The sequence below is a fragment of the Barbatula barbatula genome (assembly GCF_947034865.1).
Source record: "Barbatula barbatula genome assembly, chromosome: 18".
In the NCBI taxonomy this organism is placed as follows: Eukaryota; Metazoa; Chordata; class Actinopteri; order Cypriniformes; family Nemacheilidae; genus Barbatula; species Barbatula barbatula.
Genome location: NC_136781.1, coordinates 9,257,038 through 9,282,695, shown reverse-complemented (window position 1 = coordinate 9,282,695; position 25,658 = coordinate 9,257,038). Strand labels below are relative to the sequence as shown.

General features: G+C 36.6%; 1 protein-coding gene across 4 annotated transcripts; it reads left to right on the top strand.

The window, feature by feature from the left end:
* Positions 1-773: 773 nt before the first annotated feature.
* gria2b (glutamate receptor, ionotropic, AMPA 2b) lies at positions 774-24,818 on the top strand (the record flags this gene model as incomplete). Of its 4 annotated transcripts, none has more annotated exons than XM_079479760.1 (16): positions 774-1,029; positions 1,250-1,390; positions 10,430-10,669; positions 14,256-14,452; positions 15,332-15,385; positions 15,553-15,711; positions 16,495-16,662; positions 16,777-16,881; positions 16,968-17,075; positions 17,162-17,368; positions 17,456-17,823; positions 18,444-18,642; positions 19,006-19,253; positions 20,426-20,540; positions 22,503-22,752; positions 23,241-24,812. In XM_079479760.1, 15 exons carry the CDS (start codon positions 945-947, stop codon positions 22,746-22,748), a joined length of 2,640 nt encoding a protein of 879 aa, XP_079335886.1. The 4 variants fall into 4 exon arrangements, with proteins under 4 accessions (XP_079335886.1, XP_079335884.1, XP_079335885.1 ...); XM_079479758.1 differs by having other exon boundaries at positions 789-1,029; positions 22,503-22,637; positions 23,241-24,818; XM_079479759.1 differs by lacking the exon at positions 20,426-20,540 and adding an exon at positions 20,926-21,040 and having other exon boundaries at positions 794-1,029; positions 22,503-22,637.
* Between the last annotated feature and the right edge of the window lie 840 nt (positions 24,819-25,658).

The window sequence follows — 25,658 nt, the reverse complement described above, 5'->3', positions numbered from 1 at the left end:
TCATCATAAAATATTTAATTTTCCATTTATCACTTGAGTGAGCTCACTTCCTTACATTTGCAATTTAACTTTGAAAGACCTTTCAGCTTGATATCTTGTTATAGCAGCTCATGTAGTATGGAGCACGGGACGTGGGACATGGTGGTCAGGGAGCTTTAAGAAATTATAAAGAATGTTGCATGTTGTCTGTGCCAAAGAAACGAGCGGAAAATGTTTCATACATCTGCTAACACTATTGTTTCCTTGAGTGTTATAGCTTTTGACGGAGACTGCATGTAGATTTTACTCTTATTGTGTTGAATGGAGGAACGAAAATCAAAGGTATGGAAGTTTGGAATGGGTTGAGGGGTTGCATGAGAGAGGAAAGATCATTTATTTTGGTGAACTATAAATGCATTAAAGTCAACAAAAACGATTTTAATTATTTAAGTGAATTTCTTTCATTTGGTTTGCGGAGGTGAGAGGGATCTGTCCATGGTGCTGAAAGCGGGACTCAGTAGAGGTACGCCAGATATTTAGCATTGAATGATTGCAACAGCACGTTATATTAACACATATGACAGTGATGACAATCTAAGATAAGATATATATTTAGCCTTTATGAATGACTTTATTTATGATCACCTGTTCTCATTGAGTCATGTGCGTGAATGTGCAGAGTTGCTGTTCGTTAGCGAATGAATCAAAACACGTCTGAAGGAAGCGCGAAAGCAGGGAGGGGAGAGGGAAAGGGGGAGAGAGAGAGAGAGAGAGAGAGAGATCTGCATTATTTCATTCCAACAGAACTGGGACTGAGGCACGGAGTCCGCGGTAGAGAACCACCTGCACAAAGCAGTCGCACTCATTTTCCAGGAACGCCTTCAATATGTTACGGATGTGAGAGAACACTGTGTAAACGAGAACGTTTTCTTTTATACAGTGGATGAAGATACGGTGTCGTGGAGATGCAACAGTTTAAGATTTTTTCGATCTGTCTCATTTCCCTTTTATGTGGGTTGACTATCGGAGCGTCTCCCAGTGTCCAAATTGGTATGTTTTGTTGAAATTTATCCAAAATATTATTTTTACGAGTCTGTAAATCTGCCTTTCCTGGTGGTTAATCCTTTTTTAAGCTTTGAGCGATTCAGCTAAGTTATGGATCACGAATTGATACTTCTGTGAGAATCATAAAATCACTCCAGTCTGTAGAAATGTACTGAAAACAAAAATGTCGTTTTAATGTTTTATCTGGTTATTTCGTATCGTATAGGGGGATTGTTTCCGAGGGGAGCCGATCAGGAGTACAGTGCTTTTCGGATAGGAATGGTTCAGTTCGGAACGGCTGAATTTAGACTGACGCCTCACATCGACAATCTGGAAGTAGCTAACAGTTTCGCTGTAACTAACTGCTGTAAGTTACTCTTCTTCTTTTAACGTGACTGCATAATTTGTGCATTGTCTAATACGTTTTAATGACAATTTGATTTGATTGAATCGTTGCATATACTAAAGTTTCAGTTGTGGCATCTCAAATTGTGTACATCTCCATGAGGGTATAAAGTTGGTTTACACAGCAAAAGATATGAGGACGAGCTCTCATCATCAGAAGCAGCTTAATGTCACAGAAAGCATGGGCAGGCTGCACCAGCGTCCATTCATTTGAATAAGCGATCCTCTTAACACATCCAGAGGGCTTAAAGTGATTAAAGGTAGAAAAGTCAATATCCCAGCATTCAAAACTATGGCCCAATAGTTCTGTAAATAGATTGTTGTCTATGATCATCATGAGACTAGACTACAATATAATCATGTCAGTTGTTTGTCATCTACATACATTTGCTGTTTTGTCTGTGGCTATAGCCTGTTGAACTAGAAACATAACCACCTCTGTTCTTGACCATCATGGCATTAGATCTCATCGTACTTTATGATATGATCATGAACAAATATAGCCGTTATTAAGTGGATCACTTCTCCTAAAGGATTTCATTTAGAATTCAGTGAGCTGTTGCTAAGCAATATCTTGGCGAGGAAATTCCGGCTCATCATTGTTCAGATGACATTTTCTTCTTTTGCTTTTTAAAAAAAACGGAATAATTTCTCAATCAAATGCAGATCTTAAACATGAGAACATTCTCAACCAAGATGGTTTTGAATTTGTTAGTTTACTTTAGATGTATTTCTATTTTTAATATCGTACTGTGTATGATTTATCATTTTAATGGCAATGTACTACTGTAAAGAGTACAGAGAGTTTAGCTAATGTGCTATCTCTTTTAATGTAACGCACCTCATGGGCTTTCCCTCTCAGAATATAGATCAAGCTTTGTGTCATAACTGGGTTAGGCTTTACCCCGTGTTCTACAATCTCAGATCTTATTTTATTCCTCAGGATGACTGTTGTGTGTTAACAATAGCTCTTTCAGGCATAATTTCTTTTATTTTTCATAGATGAAAACCCCTAGATGGCACTATGCATTTACAGGCACCACTTTATCGTTTCTGTCTTTGCTATTCAGCTTAGTTCATCTCTTTAAAAGCAGCTAGGGAGATGTGGCCATCGGTTATAATAAATCAGATCACAGTATGCTTTCTGGACACACATTCTTTGTATTTTGTACAACATTATTGATGTGTTTTACTTTCCAATATAATATAAGGCATTTGAAAAAAGCAGCAGGCTTTATGTTCAACAATGCAAGATTTGTTGGAATACAAGATTTGGACTTTGATATATGGAACATTTCATAGAACTTGCTGGTATGAAAAATTATTACATTGCATGTGACCTTATGTTGTTTGTGTTTAGGTCACACATGAATCAGACCAATCTTTTTACTGAGGAATGAAAACTTAAGAACATGATATTGTAGCTCTGGCTCAGTAGTAAATGGGTTTTATAATAAGGCACACGTTATGGCACCTTGTTTTGACAAGTAAATAATGACACTCACTCTTCTTTGACATAGATGCTACTGTATAGACAGTACATTGGGCATTATTAGTATTGGAATGAGACTTATCACTTCTTGTCTGGTGCAATGGATTCGATCATACAAGAGTATATACACTTAACTGTGAACTATTGTCATTAAATTATATATTTCACACAAATCCCAAACATGCTGGTATATTGTGAAGATATGATGTTACAAATAAAGGATTTCATGTAACATATTGCATAAAACAAACAATAAAGTAAAAAAATGTTCTTCATACAATTCCATAAATTATATAATGGAACATAAATGATTTCTGTTTCTATCTTAAAATAAAATTGTCAATGACCAATTAAAAAAATAAGCTTCTTGTATTTGTACGCATGTTACATGCACACGTACAAGTAAAAAATAAGTTCTCCCCATCTAGATGAAAGGTCTCTCATCTATCTGGAAGACATATCTAGAGCATATTATTAAAACATAACCTTGATATATCAGTAACCATACTGTACATATGGTGAGAAGCATATCAACCCATCCCTCATCCGCTCATGTAAGTGAATGTGAAGTCTATTAACAAGGGGAAATAAATCATGTCATTATAATCCTGATCAATAGCTATGTGTGCTTCTTGTCAGCACATACGTGGCCGTGCAACTGTCGCCCACTAACTGGGTGATTCGATCCCTTTTCAATTAAAAAGACCTCCTGTTTTTCCTACCTGACACAGCAGGGTTCTTGTCGGGATATGTGGATGGGGGGGTTGGCTCGCTCTGATCCAGCTGTCACACAGCAGACTGAAAAAAGGATTTAGAGTCGTACTGCTGAAAAACAGCACAGAAGAGAAAAAGAGCAACAGAGACTGTGGATGAGACAAAAACCCTTATCTGGGATTTCAACAAATTTAAAATATGTAAACTAGGAAAGAAAGACATCAGAATAAATATTGCCCATGGCAATTAAAAGAGATTGAGTTGGTAAAGGCGTCCTATTATGACATATCGCTCCCTGAATTCTTCACTTTGGTAAAAGCATCTGGTAAATGACTAAATGTAAATGTCGTCAGTATAGTTGTTACAGAGAATCGTAGTGCCGTACCAACAGTTCACATTCATATCCCGCCACAGGGATGACCCCCATCTATTAAAAGGCCCTTTTTTCCCCTGCCTGCAGCTACATTGCAGAAAGGGATGCATAAATTATCTGACAGTTCGATTTCCACTTTCCAGAGTCTTCTCATAGAGAGAGCTGGCCATTTTTGAGCTGCCTTAGACAGCGTAGCTTTGTCATATTCCCACGTAAGTCCAGTACATCATCTCATCATGACAAATGGGTGAGCGTCAGCACTGGTTAACATCTCAACATGGCCTCCTTTCTAGTCGGTGCTCGCTTCTGCTGCTGTATGATATTTGTTGTGTTTTTCATTATTCAGTAGACTGCTTGTATGACGGACTCTTTGAAATAAGCACATCCCACTAAAGCATAGTCAGTAATGGGACCTAGTCTCTTTTTTCACATAAAATTTTTTTACAACAAAGGAATGTTTTATCCACCGCATTCCAAAAATGAAATGTATATTTATATGGACACTGGATCTGGAAACATGGATTTCCAGCTAGCAGTGTTGCATTTGCATCTCTCAAAGCCTGGGTTCTAGACTCTTCCATAGTTTCCATAGCGATGAGCTCGCCCCTTATGGCGAGGAAGAGTTTTCTAACACCCTGTGGTTATAATCTATCTGTTCCTGAGCTTGCACACTCAGAATGGACACGCTATATGCTGTATGTGTGCTCGTGTGAGCGGAATATGATTTGTCCTGCCGGAGTGTGAAATCAGCTTCAACACACACACACACACACACACACACACACACACACGAGAGACACACTCTATTCGACCGTCACCATGGAGATGCTGGGTTCCTTTAAAGGGTTGCATTTACATAATGAAAATTGCATGTATTATTGTTGCCCTGCTGCAATCCATTTCAACTGCTCATTACTGGAATTAAGCGTGACGAATCATAATGATTTCTCACCGTCAGTGGTTACAATGTGCATGTTGGAAGTGTCTGAACGTCTGCTAGCTGTGCTGGTAATCTGGCAGAATACGTTATAATAACTCTGTTTTTAGCTTTCACATTGTGAAACTAAACAAGCAATAGAACAGGAAATTTATAGTAAAGGTGGATATGATTTGAATAAAAACATCCTACGTTAAAAAAAGTTAAACAACTTGAAGGAGGCACATCTAACTGCACAACTGTATGATTGGCCCCTAAGGAGCGATTCATGTTTCACGTCTTTTGCGAGGGCAAGTTCGTTATTTTAAATGTAATGATAGCGATCGACGTGGTCGCGAAGCGCATGCGGTGCGCACACTTTTCTATATGTCATAGGGGTCATAGGGTCATTTGACTAGAGAAAGCGGTACGGCTCGTGTTTTCCGCACGGTTTTAGACACGAAATGTGAATCGCCCCTAAGATGGCGATCACATAGAACACGCTTTTCATGTTCGAAATCTTAAGTCGCGCCAGTCTTTTGTTTGACTCTTGGAAAATAACAGCGTGCAGTGGTTTTCATTGTTGCTAGGTAACCACAAAACAGCTGTCCTGTCAGTCAAGGATTATAGCGTGAGTGCTCTGGTTGCTGTTAACTGTCATATTATCAGAAACTTTAAAAAGGTACAAGCAGAGGGCGCTTGCTCTGACCTTGCTCGGTTAACCCGCGTCAGCCAACACAAGTTTCTCCATCATTGCAGTCTCTGGATGTTTCAAGCATTTAAAGGGGTCATATAGCGCAAATGCGTGTATTTCTGTGCCTTTCATGTGTTATAAGTTGCCCATGCATGTATTAGCAATTTTCAATTTTACGTGTCTATCTAAAAGCAAGAGGTTACCTAGAACTAAAAGCCTCAGTCTCCATCGACTTTTTATAGAAAAAAGCACATTTTTCAAAATGGTAGAAAAGAGTCATACAGGTTAAAACCGCATTAGGGTACATGATGAACAGTTATTCATCTTTTTTAAGTTTGTTGACAGTCTCTTTAACACTCAGTGTTCCCTCTTACACCACTGAAAGTGTCTGGCTGTTGCTATGGTAACGGCACGTCAATAATGAGCAAACATCAAGTGTCATGTGTTCATTATATTGGACTCCAACTCTGAGCTACTTTCAAAACCTTATGAGATGCCCTGACACGAGTGCACTTTTCATCCAGCCATTTACAAAATGTTCTCATATACACCTGCTCTGTTTTTTTGTTTGTTCATTTTTGTGCCTTAATACACTGATTGTCCCCTAGCATCAGCAAAATGACCCTTACCTTAACCATTAACCCTGCCTAATGAAAGGAAGATAACTTTTAGAAATTGGATTTTAAAATGCATAATACTGCATTTAAAGTAATGTGAAGGTAATTTGTACTGTTCATGTTTGTAAAGACAGAAAAGAATACTCCCTCCATTAGCCATTAGTTGAACAACAGTCAAAATCAGTCTACAAATAATTTAGGGCACTAGTAAACAGTAAAAAATCAAAATCATTTGGTTCTGTGGATTTAAATGACTCTCCAGTTGTATAGTTTTGGGACTTTTCATAGCGTTGTGATTTTTGACCCATGTGTTTTTTTAAATCAGGTTTTGTAGGTCAGGCCTCGTCAAGTCTGTTTTGTATGCGTCTATCCGGTCCTCTGTGAACAAGAGAATTGCAGTTGACTGAGGCTCTCTGTCTTTCTATGGGGCAGCTGCAGGAAGAGACTGTGAGAACCACATCTATCCCACAATGCTCCTCTTAATAGAGCGGCGGGAACCTGCTTTTTACACACATGGACACACACAGACCTAAATACAAATAGGATCAGACCATAACAACTACGGCCTGTCAATCACATCTACAGCTCAATATACTGTGAGAAGCAATTTACTGCCAACATCACACTTGTATTTGCAAAATAGCATAAAGAATTTTGAATTTACTATGTAGAATACAAGAAAGGAGGAGAAGAAACAACAGAAATAATCGTGCTAACAACTCATTTTTTATTACACTTCCTGTGCAATCTCTGTCAATATAAACAAACGAGTGATAAGATAAGTAAACAAACCCTAATGACTATAACAACATATAGATTTCTATTCTTGCACCTGTATACATGCACATACAGTATGCAGCTTACGTGTGTGAAATAGCAGAAGGTCATAGATGAGTGACGCAACATAAATGCTGGGATATGCTGTTCATTGATTATAATATTTATTGATATGATGTTCATGTGTGAAATGTAATTGCTTAGCCAGCTTACGTGTCCTTCAAGGAACAGGGTTTGAAAGCAGGGGACTTGATCAAGTCCAGAAATGGAAGTCCTATAGAACAGACACAAGAAAATAAGGCCAACTAATGAGGACAGCTAAATATACTACTCCAGGCCTTTCTCTCTCTCTCTCCCTCTCTGAAGGTTATCTGGTTTTCATTACATGAGGACATATTTAATATCAGCACTACAGCACTACAGTCAGGTCTAGTGAGCCAGTATTTGCCAATGCAACGCTTTAAATGAGGGGTTGGGACATGATAGTGATCTCATGTCATGCAAGACATACTGTACTTCCTTCTATATCTGGGACTTGAACATTCAAGTAAAATAATTAATATTGTAATATGTTTTTTAGTATGTAGTTTATAAGTATTGTTTTAAATATATCTTATTTAAATATAAGTATTGTTCATATACAGTATATACAGCTAAGAGACTCTAGGTTTGTTTTTAATTAACATTTCTAAGTTATTGTGGCAAGTTCAGTCCAGTGTCTGTTTAACTTAAATCATCTCAGAAATGACAGTCACCCAACAGTGATGCGAAAAGACGTAGTTTAGGCTTATTCCTGAAAATGTATATCCATTTGTGAAGTAATTATTCTTTTTCACCCTTTATTTTTTCCACTTGCTTTAGTATAAAAAAAAGCTTGACAACTTTGACGACACAGTATTTAAAAATTTAAGAGGTACAGTTTTTTTTTCATTTCCTGAAAAACACAAAATTGTTCTACTGATCCAAAAATACATGTAAAATCATTCATTGAACACAAACTCAATTTCTTTGCTGTATCCAAGATCTGCCAACATTAACTACGTTATTCTGACCAGTTTGAATTTCTGCAAATAAATACAAATAAATAACAATGTTTTCACTTTAAATTAGGGAAAATGTTTGTCACTAGCTCACAGAATGAAACAAAAATATAATTTTACTTAAACGTACCTAGAAATAGTAAAAGACTAAAAAATTATTTAAATATAAAATAAAGTGGTTACTTATTTTTTCCTCATCTGTCCATGCACAAATTTGGTATATAGTTGAACCTAAAATGACAATTCTGTTATTATTCACTATACCTCTTGCTGTTCCAGACCTGTGTTATTTTCTTTCATCCATTTGAATAAGTAAACAACATCAGAATTTCAACTTTCTGGTGATCTATCACTTTAAGAGAGGATGCACTTAAATATTTACTTTTGTACACTGAGCTGAGCAAATCATTAGGAGAAAAAGGAGATTATGTATAGCCTATAAAATAGATCAGTCTTTTATTCAAGTTCCATTAAATGTAAAAGTCATAATGACTAGAAATTAAATAAATAAGTCAAGCTCTGAGGCATTAGCTATTAACAACATGAAGTAATTTACCCACACGCTCCACTTGTTACGGTTGTTACTGTATGCTAATGACTCTGTGCCAATAGAAAGCAGTCACATGTGACAGTGTCATTAATGGAGTCTTGAGTCTCTCCGTACATGTTGGCGGTCTTGATTAAAATAAGATGTGCATTTGCTGTTCTTCCACACTTGGATGATTGGGCCATACGTATCTTTTTAAAAGCAGTTTCAAGTATGTATTTATTTGCCGTTAAATAACACAAATTGAGACAAAGAGACTATCAAACATAATGTTTTGCCACTACATATAGAAAAAGAGCTAGAAAGACATTTGAAAAGATTTAATAATAAGGTGCTGACTTGGACCTAAAATAGAGGCAGTAGATTTTTTGAGGTTGACTGCAAACAGTAATTGGCTACAGTCCCCTTATTTTACAACAGTAATAGCTTGTGGCAAGGCAATTCTTTATCTAACCTACAACCTTTTTTCATATCGGTTTTCTACAGCTGGTAATAGGAAGAGAATAAAAACAGTTGGTATTCAAGATTACGCTGATTACTACATTATTAAATCACCTATTATTTCTCAGTAAAATGAATGTATCCATAGAGTACATGAAAAAAACCAAGCATTGTATTTTAAGATATTTAAAGGTGTTTTATAAATGTCTTTTTTCTGTTTAACACAAAATAAGACATTTTGAAGAATGTAGGAAAGCAAACAGTTCTGGGGCACTTTTGACAATCATGTCAATTGTGGCAGGAAATGTTTGGTTACAAGCATTCTTCCAAATACTGAATCTTTCTCTGTGTTCATCAGAACAATGACATATATACAGATATACTGTAGAATAACTCAAGGGTGAGTAAATGATGACATCATTTTTTGGGTGAACTGTTCCTTTAAGAAAGAGTTTGCAGTCTTGGATGTGTAAGCAGTGTCCAATCAATTGGCAGTTGGCACATTTTGATTCATCATCCATTCACCAGATGACCTGACTTGACCTATCAGATGAACTGACCTCTTCTTGCCCTTTTGATTACTAAATCAATAGAAAGGTGGAAACTAGTCGGAGATAAGAACATTTTAACAGTCATAAGTGGTTAAGAACTACTTATCTTGGCCCACATTGTTGGATTAATAGTGCTAGGTAACATACTCATTAAGGACAGATCTAAGACCAGCTGCGTGCTTATGATCTGTGACAGAGAATGGATGGACACAGTGGTGTAGCTCACACATGCCATGGAGAGGCTTCATTATGTACAACGTATACATGGGCCACTGTCTGGGGAAATAGTGACGGTTCGAGTTGGGGAAGGCTACGATAGAGCTGTAGTTAGTGGTGGAGGAGATGGTAGGAAGGAAGATGTAGGAAAAATGTCCAATGGCTTACAGCCAGATGGTCATTGTTATAGAGGTGGCCCAGTTTATCATATGTTGTATCATCTCAGAAACATAAGGACAAACTGTTGAAATCCATTGTCCTAGTGTCATGTAGCTGTAGTAACAGAAGGTTTATACATTTTTTATTGTATGACATGTAATGTCAAAACCATAGATCGTCTTTTGTTAAGGGTCAATGGAAGTATCTGAGCATAGAAATAACTGCATACATTTTTTAAATAATTTTGTAGATGAAACATAAATACAAACTGTTGTCATGATTAACTACATAGTGGTCCAGTTATTTATTTAGCCAATTTATGCCTTGATGATGACATCATCATCAATGGATCTGTCCATTTTTAGATTAAATAAAACGAGTGAGATTGAGTTCTGTAAAATTTTTCATGACACAAAACCTGCTACTTTTGATCAGATTCTAACCGATTCTCTTCTCTTTCTCAGTCTGTTCTCAGTTCTCAAGGGGAGTCTATGCTATTTTTGGATTTTATGACAAGAAGTCGGTGAACACAATAACATCGTTCTGTGGGACACTTCACGTTTCCTTTATCACACCCAGTTTTCCTCTGGATGGAAATCAGCAGTTTATCCTTCAGATGCGGCCGGACATTAAAGGACCTCTCCTGAGTCTTATCGAATATTACAAATGGGACAAGTTTGCCTATCTTTACGACAGTGACAGAGGTAAGGCATTGTATTGTATATCTCTTTTGGAGCAAAGTGTCTCTCTAGCGTTCGAAAATAAACAGGAGTGAAATGTCTTGGAGTTTATGTGTATTTAGGGTGATGCGAAAGGGACTGGTTAAGCTTGATTGAATGTAGGGCCGCCGCTGGAATTCAGGGCAAAATGTGTATTAGTGGGCCCCCAGGGCCAATGAGTAGGGCCTAAAATGTTATCATCTCTCTCCGATGATGATCCTGGCTGAATTTTGGAAAGATAACACCTTAAGGATGTTTTCCAAAGAGTAGTAACTGTGTAATCAACAATATAAAGCAGATTTGGCTGGAGTGGGCAGGGTCCTTTAGACTACAGTGTTATTAAAGCTTCATTTTGTGTGTTTGTTGGACTCACTGGGTTTGTTTCTCAGCTTCCTATCTGCCTCAAGCTTTTCTTTCTCTTCGCTCCCCCATTCTCTGTGCTCGCTCATTTTATTCTATGTCACCCCCACTCGGTTTCTTTGAATGGTTGCGGGGGTTGAGTGCCATGAGACACAAATGAGCAGGCTTGATGTGGCTCTCTACAGACTATGGTGTCAAGTCTTACATAAAAGTGTGTAATAGAGACGTTTTATTAACTGTGAAGTTGCTGCATTTTTCATCCCTGTGAAAAATATCAAAAGGCCCACAATGTGTGTCATTTGTAATTTATGTATATTAATTATGTAAACCCAGTGTTCCCTTTAAAAATCCACCAATTTTTATGTAGCTGTTCTTTTGAGACTGTTCCAACTTTCATGTTGCGAGTTAAATATATGCTATTTATTTCAAAATCTTGTGATTGCATGCGTGGGAGTAGAATTGTGCACGTCAAGGTGCACTTTTCATCATCTATAATTTTAATTAGGTCACATAGACACTGCATCCCCATGGCAACCGTTGTACTGTGTATGTTGAATGAATTTTGGTTCCATAAAGAACCTTTAACATCTAAAGAACCTTTAGGTTCTTTCAAAAACCTTGGACCGAAATGCATTGCTTTGTATGGCATCGCTGTGAAGAATGTTTTATATAACCTTTTTATGTAAAAGGTTTCATTTCATTTAATTTTTAAGAGTATAGATTGTTTTATATGTTGATGTTGATGTATAAGCTGTTGATGGATAAGCATTAATGAAGAAGTTGCTGATAGATTATTCTTAACAAAAAAGTTTTTGCAACTCCAAAATTGTTCACCACACCATGAATCAAATCTATAATGTATTACCTTAGAAAGGCTTTTCTTTTTTAAGTCAGAGAGAGTGGAATTAAAAGTGGACAGTGTCAGCAGTGCAGATATAAGGTGTTTGTTTAGTCAGATTTTTATGAAGCACATTTACAACAATAGACCTTGACCCAAAGTGCCTCGCAAAAATCCACTCTAAAATTTGAGCATGACTCTAGTAAAATTTACAAGCAAATAAAAAATCTACTCTGGATTAGGCTCTACACTGATTTAGACTCTACACTAACCTTTGAACAAACAAAAGCAAAATAAAGCCTTTTCAGGCAGAACGCATCTGTTCGTAGCCAACACAAAGAGGGCAGTACAGCAGTTAGGCTATATGATCTATTTTCTTGATTTGCATTAAAAATTGAGCGGCTGTGTTTATGGGTGCGAATTTCCAGTTTAGTCCTTCGTTCAGTGATGATCAGTAGTGATCTGGTGTCTGTGCGAGTAGATGACAGATTTCTTGGTGGCCCAGTTTAGTGGCTGTTTCAAAACAGTTACTCTCTTCACTACCTACCTGACCAAGATGCCAACATTTCTTTTGTACCGGATGCTGATGAGTGACTGAGAATCTAATGGTTATTTTGTCATCCTGCCTGCTGCACACGGGGATCCAAAGTGTCGCTATCCGTGGTCCTGAAATACATGGGACAAGGAACACTGAGTGACACTGACACACATATAAAGATGATTTCAGCCATAACAACATAAACATATGCTATGTGGCCCAAACTTAACTTCCGGTAGACTTTCACAAAGAATAAAAAACTGCTGAGTAGTTTTAATGTAATTTAATACAATTAATATACAATTAAATAATCATATTTATTAATATTTATACAGTATAAATTACATCTCAAATAAATTGTTATATTTTAACCAAATACAGTTAACTTTGGGTCAGCGTATGCATTTGATTGTTGGAAATAAAGAATATAACAGAAATGGGATTATGCACCTTGGAGGCTGAAACGTATCTCTTTATAAAATCATTCTAGATATGAAGGACGTTATTTTAAACACTAGAATTAATACCAAGATTGTAACTAATGTTTGTCTGCATAGTAATTTATTTTAAAAGTGGCCCTTTTTCTCATCTTACATTAACTTTCTAGGATCTCTTAGTGTCTTTCTTCTAAACGGTTCTAAAGTGTTTTTCTTTATATAATCAATAACGGGTTGGCTGGGAACTCAGATAAAGACCAATTCTGCCCCACTGTGAGACTCATCCTTAACCTGTGCATAATTGGAATGGCTAATTAAATCAGCCTAACACATCTGTACCAAGATCCAATTGCACCAGGTTTATAGACAGACAATGAGATTATGCAATACAGATGATACAGATCAGTTAAGTGAGGAAAGACTGGAGAGTAACAGACAGCTACTGAACCAGTTATTCTCTAGCAGGATTTTGTTCTATAATCATGATTCTAAATGATATTATTATTATACAAATATATTGAAATCTAACATATTGTTACAATTTTAGTAAAATAAAGTAATATAAAAAGCTAATATTAAACCTAAGTGTGCTCACTTGTTTTTATTTGACTTGTTTGGTTTAAAAAGTGTAAGGTTATTGAGAATAATCTCAGTCACACATTCTTAGATTTTTTTTATTTTAAAGTTACATAGGTACTTTTGTGCGTTTTGTAAATTTAAAGGATACGTCCAGTGGTGTGTCTACATATAGAATTGTTCTAGTTTAAATGTACTGTAAATTGCTTTGGATTAAAATATCAGCAATATGAATAAATGTAAAAAGTACAAAAAATATTACATGAATTAACCCAATATTAGTTATTAAAAGTTTTAACATATCTCTTAAATAGATTTAAATGGAACATACCCCTGAATCATTAATGTGACATATAAGATACTCCTAGATTCCGTTTTGATATGACTATAGGGCCCTTGATATCATTAACTCTTTAGAAGTCAATCCCTAATGTGATTTGGATACATTTTAATTTCTTTGCTGGAATACTTCTACATTGTGGATCTCAAACCTTTTTCACACCCATAGATTTGTACTCATTAAAAACATTTTTTAGGTTTGTTCAGGTCTCCAGCCTCCTGGTTGAAAAAAACAGGTCTACATTTACACTGCAAGGGAAATGTGAACATAAATATACGTTTTTCTTAGTTGATGTATAGGGCAAAACACACGAGAAAAAGCATTGTGAAAATATTGACATATTTACAGATATTGTGAATCGATTTCTATTGTCTTGTCAAAACACACTGGATAAGTTCCTATCACATACGTACATTGAACAAAATTCTCAAATTATTTTAAGCATCTTCTAAAAACCTAGTTTGTCTCTTTTTCTCAATCAGGACTCACCACTCTTCAAGTTGTGCTGGACACAGCAGCAGAGAAGAAATGGCAGGTGACTGCCATCAATGTGGGAAATATGAAGGATGACAGAAAGGATGAGGCATATCGCTCGCTCTTTCAAGACCTAGAAAACAAAAAGGAGCGAAGGGTCATTCTTGACTGCGAACAAGACAAGGTTAAAGACATCATGGAGCAGGTATAGATATCAAACATGCGCAGAGACATTTTGTAACACATTTTGTCACTGTTTTCCTTGCCCTATTTTACATTCACAAGGAAAATAAATTATGTATTTATCTTTATATGACTCTACATGAACGTCTATATAGTAATTAAATGAATGAATGATATAGGAACTAAAAGCATTTTAAGTGCACCACAACTATAAATCAGTAGACGACACAAACAGATGGCCATTAGTGTGCAGAAAATTCCTCATCAGATGGGCTTTTCATTCACGCTTTCTGTACCCTCAGAGAAGGGCTATTGATTTTTATTTAAGATCTGCACAAGTGTGTTTAACCAACCACCAGAATCAATGCAGCTCTATAATATAGCTCTATATCTGGGCTCTATAATATAGCTCTATCTATACACCATTGCCATTAGCAATGCTCTAACCTCTCAGACTTCTTTTATTTTATTCTTTCATTTAAATTCTAGTGTGGTGAAGAACATATCTTATTGTTACTTTTTATTGTAAGGGATTAGCTGTAATTTTATTTGATAAGACCCAATGATTTGATGACACCCATAGATTTAAAGGTCCATGTGTGATTTTTTGTAGGATCTATTGACATAAATTCAATATAATCTACATAACTTTGTCTGCAGATGTATATGAAGACCTTACATATTGAAGTGTTATGTTTTTATTACCTTAGAACGAGCTATTTCTATCTGCATATACCTCGGGTCCCCTAAAATGAAATTCGCCATGTAGTGCATGTAGACAGTTGTCGTAGTGCTTCGAAAGGGAGGGGTGGAGTGAACCGATGCTGCAATTCGCAACCTCACCACTGTCGCTTAAATCTCCACATTGCTCCTTTAATGCAGTTTTTCCCATTTTGTTCAGGTGATAACTATTGGCAGGCATGTGAAGGGATATCACTACATCATAGCAAATCTAGTAAGTTCCCTAAAATTGTATAATAATAAAGAGTAACCTATTGTCTGTGTGCAGTTCTTATTTTAGCCAACTAAATGCCAAATAATTTACACATCAAAAGACAAAAGCTTAAGACACAACCTTTTGATAAGGACATGATGATGCTCAGAAAACCATCTTGTTTCCAGGGATTCGTGGATGGAGATCTTTCCAAAATCCAATACGGTGGAGCCAATGTGTCAGGCTTTCAAATTGTGGATTTTGATGATCCACTGGTGTCCAAATTTGACCAGCGTTGGGAAGCTCTAGAGGAGAAAGAGTATCCTGGAGCAGACAGCAAGATAAGAGTAAGAACAGTGTGTCCATGCTCTTTAAATTAAGAGTTGAACTGAATATGATTGAAAGATATGTCCAGGTAATTACTAAATTAACATAAAAGTCCTTCATTTAAAAGGCTATAACCATATTAGAAAAAGTGTGTTACTCAATTTCCACACTAGATTAAAATGTTGTCTCATCTGTCTTTTCACCAGTTCACTAAGACTATATATGTGCTTAATTCCCAGAGACAAAGAGCGTATCAGTCTCACGCCCATTCACACTTAAACTCCTACTTTGTAAGTCACTTTGGATAAAAGCGTCTGTTACATGACTTAATGTTAAATTTGGTAGACACATTAAGTTCTGTACTGCAAGCTAAAACTATTTGGATGAGTGTTAATTGTTTCCACATTGGAAAAAACATCTAATTGATTAAGAAAAATGTATTCTGCACATGTTAACTTTAAGGAAAAAAGTAAATAGACATTTACAATTAGCAGACGCTTTTATCCAAAGCAACTTACAATTTAGGTACACAATAGAAGCAATTGTAACAACATAAGGACGACGAAAAGCATAAGTACAGCAAAAACTGGTCTCATATAGCCTACCACAGTATGCAAAGCAAATTTGTTTTTTAAGGATAGAAAGAGTAGAAAAGAAATAGAAGTCAGAACTAATCGGTCAGGTGTTGACGGAAGAGATGCGTTTTCAACCGATCCTTAAAGATGGCTACAGACAAGATTAATCATGTAATGTTATGTTCTCTCAAAATCCATTAGCAAAACTTTTTCCTTTTCTCTGTCCAGTATACTTCAGCACTGACCTATGATGCAGTTCAAGTGATGACTGAGGCCTTCCGCTACCTGCACAAGCAGCGAATTGACATCTCCCGTAGAGCAAACAATGGAGATTGTCTGGCCAATCCTGCTGTTCCTTGGGCACAGGGGGTGGAGATAGAACGAGCCCTTAAACAGGTGATGTATCTCATTGCCAACACAGCCTATAATCAAGCACAAGTAGATCCTAGAAATTAATAGACACTGTCCTAAAACATACTGAAAAAATCTTACAAATGTCATTTGATGCAGGTGAAAGTTGACGGTCTTACTGGTAACATTCAGTTTGATCAATATGGAAAGAGGATAAATTACACTGTCAACGTCATGGAACTGAAAAGCAATGGTGCAGTTAAGGTAAGACTCATTTATGGAAAATACCTTTACCAATTTGCAATAACTTTAAATGTTAAAAATGACTTTCGATTTCCTGTCGGTCTCAGATTGGCTATTGGAATGAAGTTGATAAAATGGTTGTGACAAAGTCTGATCTCTTCCCAAATGATACAATGGGACTGGAAAACAAGACTGTGATCGTCACTACTATTCTAGTAAGTCTCACCTGGGGTTAACTATAGGTCAGTAAACTGTTGAAATCTGTGGTCTTTGACAAGCCGTTTGCTGTTGTCTCTTTCAGGAAGCACCATATGTAATGCTGAAGAAGAACGCTGATCTTTTTATGGATAACGAAAGATATGAAGGTTACTGTGTGGACTTGGCAGCTGAAATTGCAAAACATTGTGGGTTCAAATATCAGCTAAAAATAGTTGGAGATGGCAAATATGGAGCAAGAGATGCAGAAACAAAGATATGGAATGGAATGGTTGGAGAGCTTGTTTATGGGGTAAGAGAAACATGTACGAAACACAAAAAGTTGCTTAATTTGTAGTTTTAAACCATAGGTTGTTCAATACAATTTCTTTAATTTTAGAAAGCGGACATAGCAGTGGCTCCACTGACAATCACATTAGTCAGAGAAGAAGTCATTGACTTCTCAAAACCATTCATGAGTCTGGGCATCTCCATCATGATCAAAAAGCCTCAGAAGTCCAAGCCTGGTGTGTTCTCCTTCCTGGACCCTCTGGCCTATGAGATTTGGATGTGTATCGTGTTTGCCTACATCGGCGTGAGCGTGGTGCTCTTCCTGGTCAGCCGATTTAGCCCATACGAGTGGCACACAGAGGAATATGAAGACGGACAGATTCAGACCAACGAGTCGACCAATGAGTTTGGGATTTTCAACAGCCTTTGGTTCTCGCTTGGAGCTTTTATGAGACAAGGCTGTGATATCTCACCAAGGTTTGTGTTTAAAACGTACTGTAACTTCTTCCTATGTTTTAACATGCCTTTTCTTACAGGCAAATCAAATTGTAATGTTTAGTAAAGGCCAACAAAAGAACGCTAGCCACTATTTTACAGTCTACTGTATGTCTAGCCTATATTACATCCCCAGTCTTACATACTTAAGATAAATTGGAATCATTATGAAGATAAATTAATAATGAATAATTAGATACATTTACGTTAATGCAAATAATTTTTAACTTTAACGTAATAATGTTGAGGAATTTAAAACATTACATAAGTGATCGAGTATAAGACAAAACAAATAATTGTCCATTAAAACTCATTGTAGGTACATCTTGCATCATTTACAAATGAACATACAGTAAAATAAATGATTTCACATCAATATACATCTTTGAGATATTTATTATATTCATATAATACAATACATCGAAATGAGAAGCACCAAAATATTGATGATATAAAATATTTAAAACACATACATTTTATACATATGTCTTTGTCATTTAACATATTAAACACATTTTACTTCTAAAATGTATACAGTGTGTTATAAACTTGGTTATGTTCCTGTCATGTCTAATGCACTCCACTTGACAAATTCTCACTAGGTCTCTTTCTGGACGGATAGTTGGCGGAGTCTGGTGGTTTTTCACCCTGATCATAATTTCATCCTACACGGCTAACTTGGCTGCCTTCCTGACAGTGGAGCGGATGGTGTCTCCAATTGAAAGTGCAGAAGATTTAGCAAAGCAATCAGAGATTGCTTATGGAACTTTGGATTCTGGCTCAACAAAGGAGTTTTTCAGGGTAAGTCATATATAAATATTAAATAATATATATAAAATTAATCTTTCATATGCCTGATATTCATGTGCATATTATTTAATCTAATCATAAGAAAATGATCCACAGTTGAAAGCCCAGAAACTTGACTTAGACTTTGTTCACACTTGCTCCTAATGTCTGTTTTAAATGGATATAACTAACGGACTGCATTTAGAAAAGCCACACTCTTATATATTATATGCCGAAGCTGAATTAACATAGATTGCAGCCTGCAGTAACAGTAAATTGGAAGCATTTATTTCCATTCCCACTGTATTGCAAAACTTGTTTATGGGATATCGATTTTTTTAAATATTAATGCATTTCTTTCCCTCATTTCTTCAGCGTTCCAAAATTGCTCTTTTTGACAAAATGTGGACGTACATGAAAAGTGCAGAGCCCTCTGTATTTGTTAAGACAACAGCGGAAGGTGTGATGCGGGTGAGGAAGTCCAAGGGGAAGTACGCTTACCTGCTGGAGTCCACCATGAATGAGTACATCGAACAGCGTAAACCCTGTGACACCATGAAGGTCGGAGGGAACCTGGACTCCAAAGGCTACGGCATCGCCACTCCCAAAGGATCCTCATTAAGGTGGGTGGAATAGTATAACAATGTGTCCAATGTTGTTATAGTATCCCACCTACCCTGATGTAGCTGTGCTCATGTGTCCTGGTTTGTATTAAAGAGATAGAAGTAGCCAGATACATAAGAGCCATTAATAAAAGAAAACAAATTTAATTTAATTTAATTTAAAAAATCATTAAAATTACTAAAAAAATATATTTATATTTATACAAAATATAAAGTGTAGAATGTTTTAGAGAACATTTTAGAGAATTAAATTATTAATCATTAAGATGCATATATACATTATATTTGCATTTGCTTTAAAAACAAGTCAAAAGTAATCTGAAGAATATGTCTTTGACATTTGTAAGTGTTTTTCAAGAGTACCGTCTCATTTTTGTCTTTTAAATGTCTTTTCAATATCCTCTCCTTTCATGTTTCCTATCTCTCTATAGTCATTAATGATTGTGTTGCCTTTGCTTATTTCTAATAATGTGATCATTTCTGAACTGTTTTTTAAAATGTGATGTTTTCTAATGTGATGATACCAAACCCATGCAGTACACGCTTTTATTTAAGGAACATTAACAAAGATGTGTTTTGAGCTTCCGATTTGGCCAATCAAACCAAATTTAGTCATATTCATGTAACAGGTGGCACTGCTTGGGTTTACCTTTTCTGAAATGTTATGCATTAATTCAAGATATTTGATTTAGCTTTATTAGCCTTCATTTAGTGGGATTGGCATTTTATTTCTCCTCCTCCTGTGAACAGCAACCAATCAGGACAGATATAAGAAATGGGTGGGTGGGTCTTGGCACAAATTGAGTTAGGCATGGGGAAGATAAAAGCTTTTATTGCCATTGCTGTTCTGCTGTCCTCATTCTAGTAATCTTACTGGCAGGCCACAGTAACTGTAAATGTAAGTTATGGACGCGAGTACTGCGTTAGATGCATGGCACTCTGCCTTCTATCCTCTCAAATGGCTCAAAGCCACCCGAGATACATTCAATCAGTAGATTTGTCTTAGTTTCGAGTTGAAACAGCTAATTTTGAAAGGGAGGAGAAATCCCGATTTCTTCGTTTTTACTACGTGGCTGATAAAGATCAAAGCCATCATCAGGTTTGAAAGAGGACCATTGACAATTGCTAAGTTGGCTCACCCTGTCTTACAAGTTATGTTTTATCGTTTCAAGAAATGCGGTTAACCTCGCAGTACTAAAACTGAATGAACAAGGCCTGTTGGACAAATTGAAAAACAAATGGTGGTACGACAAGGGAGAATGCGGCAGCGGGGGAGGTGATTCCAAGGTCAGCCCCAGAGCAAAATGATGGGTAACTCAATGCAACACTCAAGTAAGCAGCAAATCCGCACAGGAACCAAAAACCCGGAAATCGGTAAAGCAACGTGTACGAGCCAAACATCGCTAAAACACACACATAAATGACAACAAAGTCTCGGATTGGCGATTGCGTGCACCGCACCTGGCTGTTGCCCTTGCTGCTTACTTCAGGCGATACGTTAATGCACATTTGGCTCTGCAAAACTTGCATTTGCTTAGGCCAAATGGGGCATCAACGTCAAAATCGCCACGGCAATAAAGAGGAGAGAAAAGGTGGAATCTAAGAGAAAGTTGATGTAATAATAACATAAAATAACATTGGTAATGTTATTTATGTTATTTCCCACGTGAAGAACGCCAGTAAACCTTGCAGTATTGAAACTCAGTGAGCAAGGCACCTTAGACAAGCTGAAAAACAAATGGTGGTACGATAAAGGTGAATGTGGAGCCAAGGACTCTGGAAGTAAGGTTAGTCGCTGCAGGTTCTATGTGATCAAGCACACTTTTGCTAAATGGGCAGGACCCATATTTAAATAACAAACTATTTTAGATGAACAATGCACAAACAAGCATGAGATGCCTTGGTGAGATTCTATGACTAATGCCTGCAGAGCTACTAATATCTGGTCCCATCCACTTATACTGTAATAAAAAGTAATGCATGCCACCGCAGTCACATGCACTTAATGTAATATCTGTAACACAACCACCACAGTCTCCTTTCGGCTTCCCAATCTGAGAATTTCAGTTCCTGCTTTTACTTGCAGAACTGAGCCAAGTTTAGTACAGCAATTCTCAGACATTCATATTCAGCACAAAAGACTTCAAATTGTATGAACATGATTTCTCTCAGGTCATTTGTAGGACCATCTACAAGGGTGTCCAAGATTATTACATGTCTGTATTATTTTCATTGTGTGTTATGCCGTTTAATTGTGTTTCGTCGATTGTCTAAGTGTGTGTGTTTTGTTTCAATGTTTACTACAATTCTTTATATGAATGTATGTGATACCTGATACATCATGCATTGCCATGTTTGCATATTTATACACGAAATGTGCAGTACAAAGATGCTCAGAAGTCAAACTTCTGTAGTCAACCTTATTATGCTTTGCTCTTGGGTAAGAAGTAAGAAGAACTTTCCACCCAATATTTAAAGTGTATTTATCAATTTTATATTTGCCCCGCCCCCAATTATTGCTGTTATTGCACTATGAATTGTGTAAAAGTGAGCTTCGTCTATGTGTCTGTGTGTTTTTTATGCGTGGTCATTTTGTGCACAGTACAGTACACTAATATTTGGAAAGCTCTCTTAAATGATCTTAAAACAGCCCATAATCCCCAAGTAATGGGTGTGTACATGTATGTTTATCTTCTCCTGCCTATTAACCCTGATGCCTGTCATCTGCTTCCCCTGTGTCTACTGCTATGCCTCATCCAGATGCCTCTCTTGAGCATCCCTTTAAATGGTCCTGTAGGCTTTCTTACACGGGCGTAATTCATATCTAGGCTAAGCATAGTAAATTGGCCCCGCTATAGTCATGAATTCAACAAAGAAATATTGTTTACTACAGCCATTAGCATGTGGAAATGTGATGGCCCGTCATGTATCCCAACCATATTATTGGTTTTGTGCGTAACCTTTTTTTAAACAAATGTTAAAGGCTTTAGTAAATTCATGCCATTAAAGCAGAATGTTGAATGCCCCCATTGCATTGCTTCAAGGGCACAACATTAACCAGCAGCAGCACATTCTACTTAGCACAGATATTGATTTAACATTACTGTCCTGAGCTGTGCATTTGTATCCACATAGAAACAAAATTGCCACTTATTGTAATTACATTTTTGTATGTATACATTTAAATGCATTACTGAGATCTTGTGTTTAATCTCTGGTGACTGACTCGCGTCTCATGTGCCATTGCAGGAGAAGACCAGTGCTCTCAGCCTGAGCAATGTGGCTGGGGTCTTCTACATCCTAGTGGGCGGCCTGGGCTTGGCCATGCTGGTGGCCCTGGTCGAGTTCTGTTACAAGTCCCGGGCCGAAGCCAAGCGCATGAAGGTGGCAAAGAATGCACAGAATATTAATCCCACTTCCTCGCAGAATTCACAGAATTTTGCCACTTATAAGGAAGGGTACAACGTATATGGGATCGAAAGTGTAAAAATTTAAGGGGGTAGGAAACGCGGCCGTCATTCAAATCTCTCCCCGTGCACGCTTCTTTTGGCTTCCATCTGTTCCATTCCCTAAATGTTCTATTGAATGAAGAGGTTTGGAAAAGGCTGGATCGTATGTACTGGTGTTCTAGAGCGAAACTCCCCGTCCACGACACACATATTGGAGAGAAAAGTTTTTTCTAAATCCATATGCTTGTGTTTTCGTCAACATCGTCATGTATGACTGTTGTAGAACTCATCTCCCTCATTTCCTGCTTGCGATATGATTTCCTGAATACGCCTCCGTGTTTGCTTGTAACTCGGTCAGTGGATTTGTTCAAGCCTTCATTTTTGATGTTCCTCCATCATATTGTATCAAATCACATCTGCATTTCACATACAACTAAACATTTAAAAATAAGTTTGAAGCCAGTTTGCAGGAAGTGATCTGACATCTTGCTCTCTCTGTTTTGTGTGCGTGTGTTTCTTTGCTCGTCTCGTGTTTTAGGTGACCTTTTCGGACGCCATGAGGAGCAAAGCGAGGGTGTCTATAACTGGGAGTACTGGCGAGAATGGACGTGTGATGAGTCCTGAGTTCCCTAAAGCAGTACATGCGATGCCCTTTGTAAGACCTGGTGTGGGAATGAACGTCAGTCTGACTGATCTCTCCTGATTGATAAGAACCTGCCGAGTGCCTTACACAATGATTTCTCTACGGTCTCTCCCTCTACCCTATCTCCTGCCTTTCTTCGTGGCTGAATGGAGGATGGAGGCCTCATTTGATGTCATAGAGACATAATCCTTCCTTGGCCCTTTACAACAAAAGATGCACTCTCCTATTGGAATTACACCAACTAACACAAAGACGCTCACTTATCGAGCTGATGACATCTATTCCCCGTGACGGATATTTTTGGTGACAAACTTGACGTGAATGTGAAGCTCACAGAAGCTTTGTGATGTGCAGGAAAAGGAGAAGTCAATCAAGTACGTCTGTGTTCGTAGCTGACGCCACCCGATGTCTGTTTCAGCTCAAGCACACTTTACATAGTCTGTTTTATTAAAAAAATGAACAAAAAAAGTCTATTAAAAAGTATTTTTATGTATTTTCACAAAAACGGCTTTTAAATAAATCTGCTTACACACCAGTTACTTAAACATGTAAATCATAATCTCTACATACTTTTAAGAGCTTAGCTACTAGTTTCACATTTTAATGCCAAATATGTTGCTTATATTGTAATTTATTAGTCCTCTAAAGTCTGATATATTCATTAACATTTTGGTGTTATTATGAAATATCTAGCCATGCTTGACGTTTAAAATCTGTTTGAAAAGTGGGTTCCGCAGTTGTTATCATTCTTTCATCGACTTGTTTGGTTTTAAGAATCTGTTCGTACTTTTGTTTTTTATAACCAGGGTAGCGATTATTATATTAAAAAGATCAAATGTTTACAATATAAACATAAAAATGATTTTTAAAAATGAAAAAGAGAAGTACCTATTGTATTATTGCATATGTTTTGCTGTGAAATGAATAGAAGATACACATCAACAAAATGCTCTGTTAAAAATGCCAAATAATTAAGTGTGCCAAAATTATTGACAAATATAGTCATATATTAATCTGTTATGTGAATGTAGTCAATACATTCTGTAAGTTTTGTTAGTAAATGTACAGTTGGATGGTATACACAGTGATTTATCAAGGATTTTACCTAATTTATAATTAGCTTATTATTCGCTTTTCTCCCATTTTTAAAAAACATTTTAGCATAATCGCCACAATATGACATCATATGGCTCTTTATTTTACTCTGCATCTTGAATTTCTTTAACATTTTTCTTCAAGAATTTCCAGTTTAAATAATTTTAATAACGTTTTTATTTTTTCCCTTTATTTCCCAGTTTTTCTTTAATTGTAACCTGGGGGACAAACACTCAATATCACTTTGAGTTTGATCATGATATAAATTGAATTGTAATTTTAAGGGCCACTCTCTCTCTCTACCATTTTGTAAATGAATGTGTGCCAACTTGTTTATTTTTTGGGATTCTTTCTAAATAAAATCTGACTAATACTTTTGTGTTGTGTGCAAAAAATCGTGCTTTACTTATCGGTCTAGGTGAACTATATTGTATACAGTACTATACCCCTGGGTCACATGACAGGCATGATCATACAGTGATTTATGATGAGGCTAGAATGTCCGTACAATCGTAAAGCTCAGTATGTACAAGGAAACTTTACAGAAATAATACAAGACATTTCATGAAGTTCTCCACTCAGTTCTTGTTGCTTTGGATTTTAATGTGTCTGCTGGCTGATTTTAAAAGAGAGAGGTTTTTTGATAGTCATAACTTATCATTCTGTGACATTCTGGTGATAATGAATGTCACCCATTCAGAGATGACAGCTATACCCTCCTCCTGATCCTCTTACATTATCCCTCATCCAGACTTGCTGCCCATATGGTGCTTAGTAACTCAGTAGACATCAAATTCACATTTAATCTTCATCAACAAATTCAGTTTCAAAATATAAAAGGCTCTTTGGGTCTTTAAATATGGGTATGTTTTCACTTTAGAGGCCTCATATTTGAGCAACATTGTTCAATTGCACCATTTTATCAGAGTTTGTGTTGGACACTTCAAATATGTTCCTGCATTTAAAAGTCTTCTTGAAGAAGAAGATAAAGAAATGTATGATCTGGGAGACAAAACCAATAGATACAATCATTCTACTTCTATTTTTGGTATATTGGCTCCCCAAACACTATACTAGCTGATTCAGTAATAGCATTATGTTTTATATTTTTTTCTCCAATGGTAAACAAAGGTATTAATATTTGGTTTCTGGAAACTATATGGAAACAGAACTTGTGATAAAACTTACAAGGTTTAAGACCTTTAAAGATCCATTACA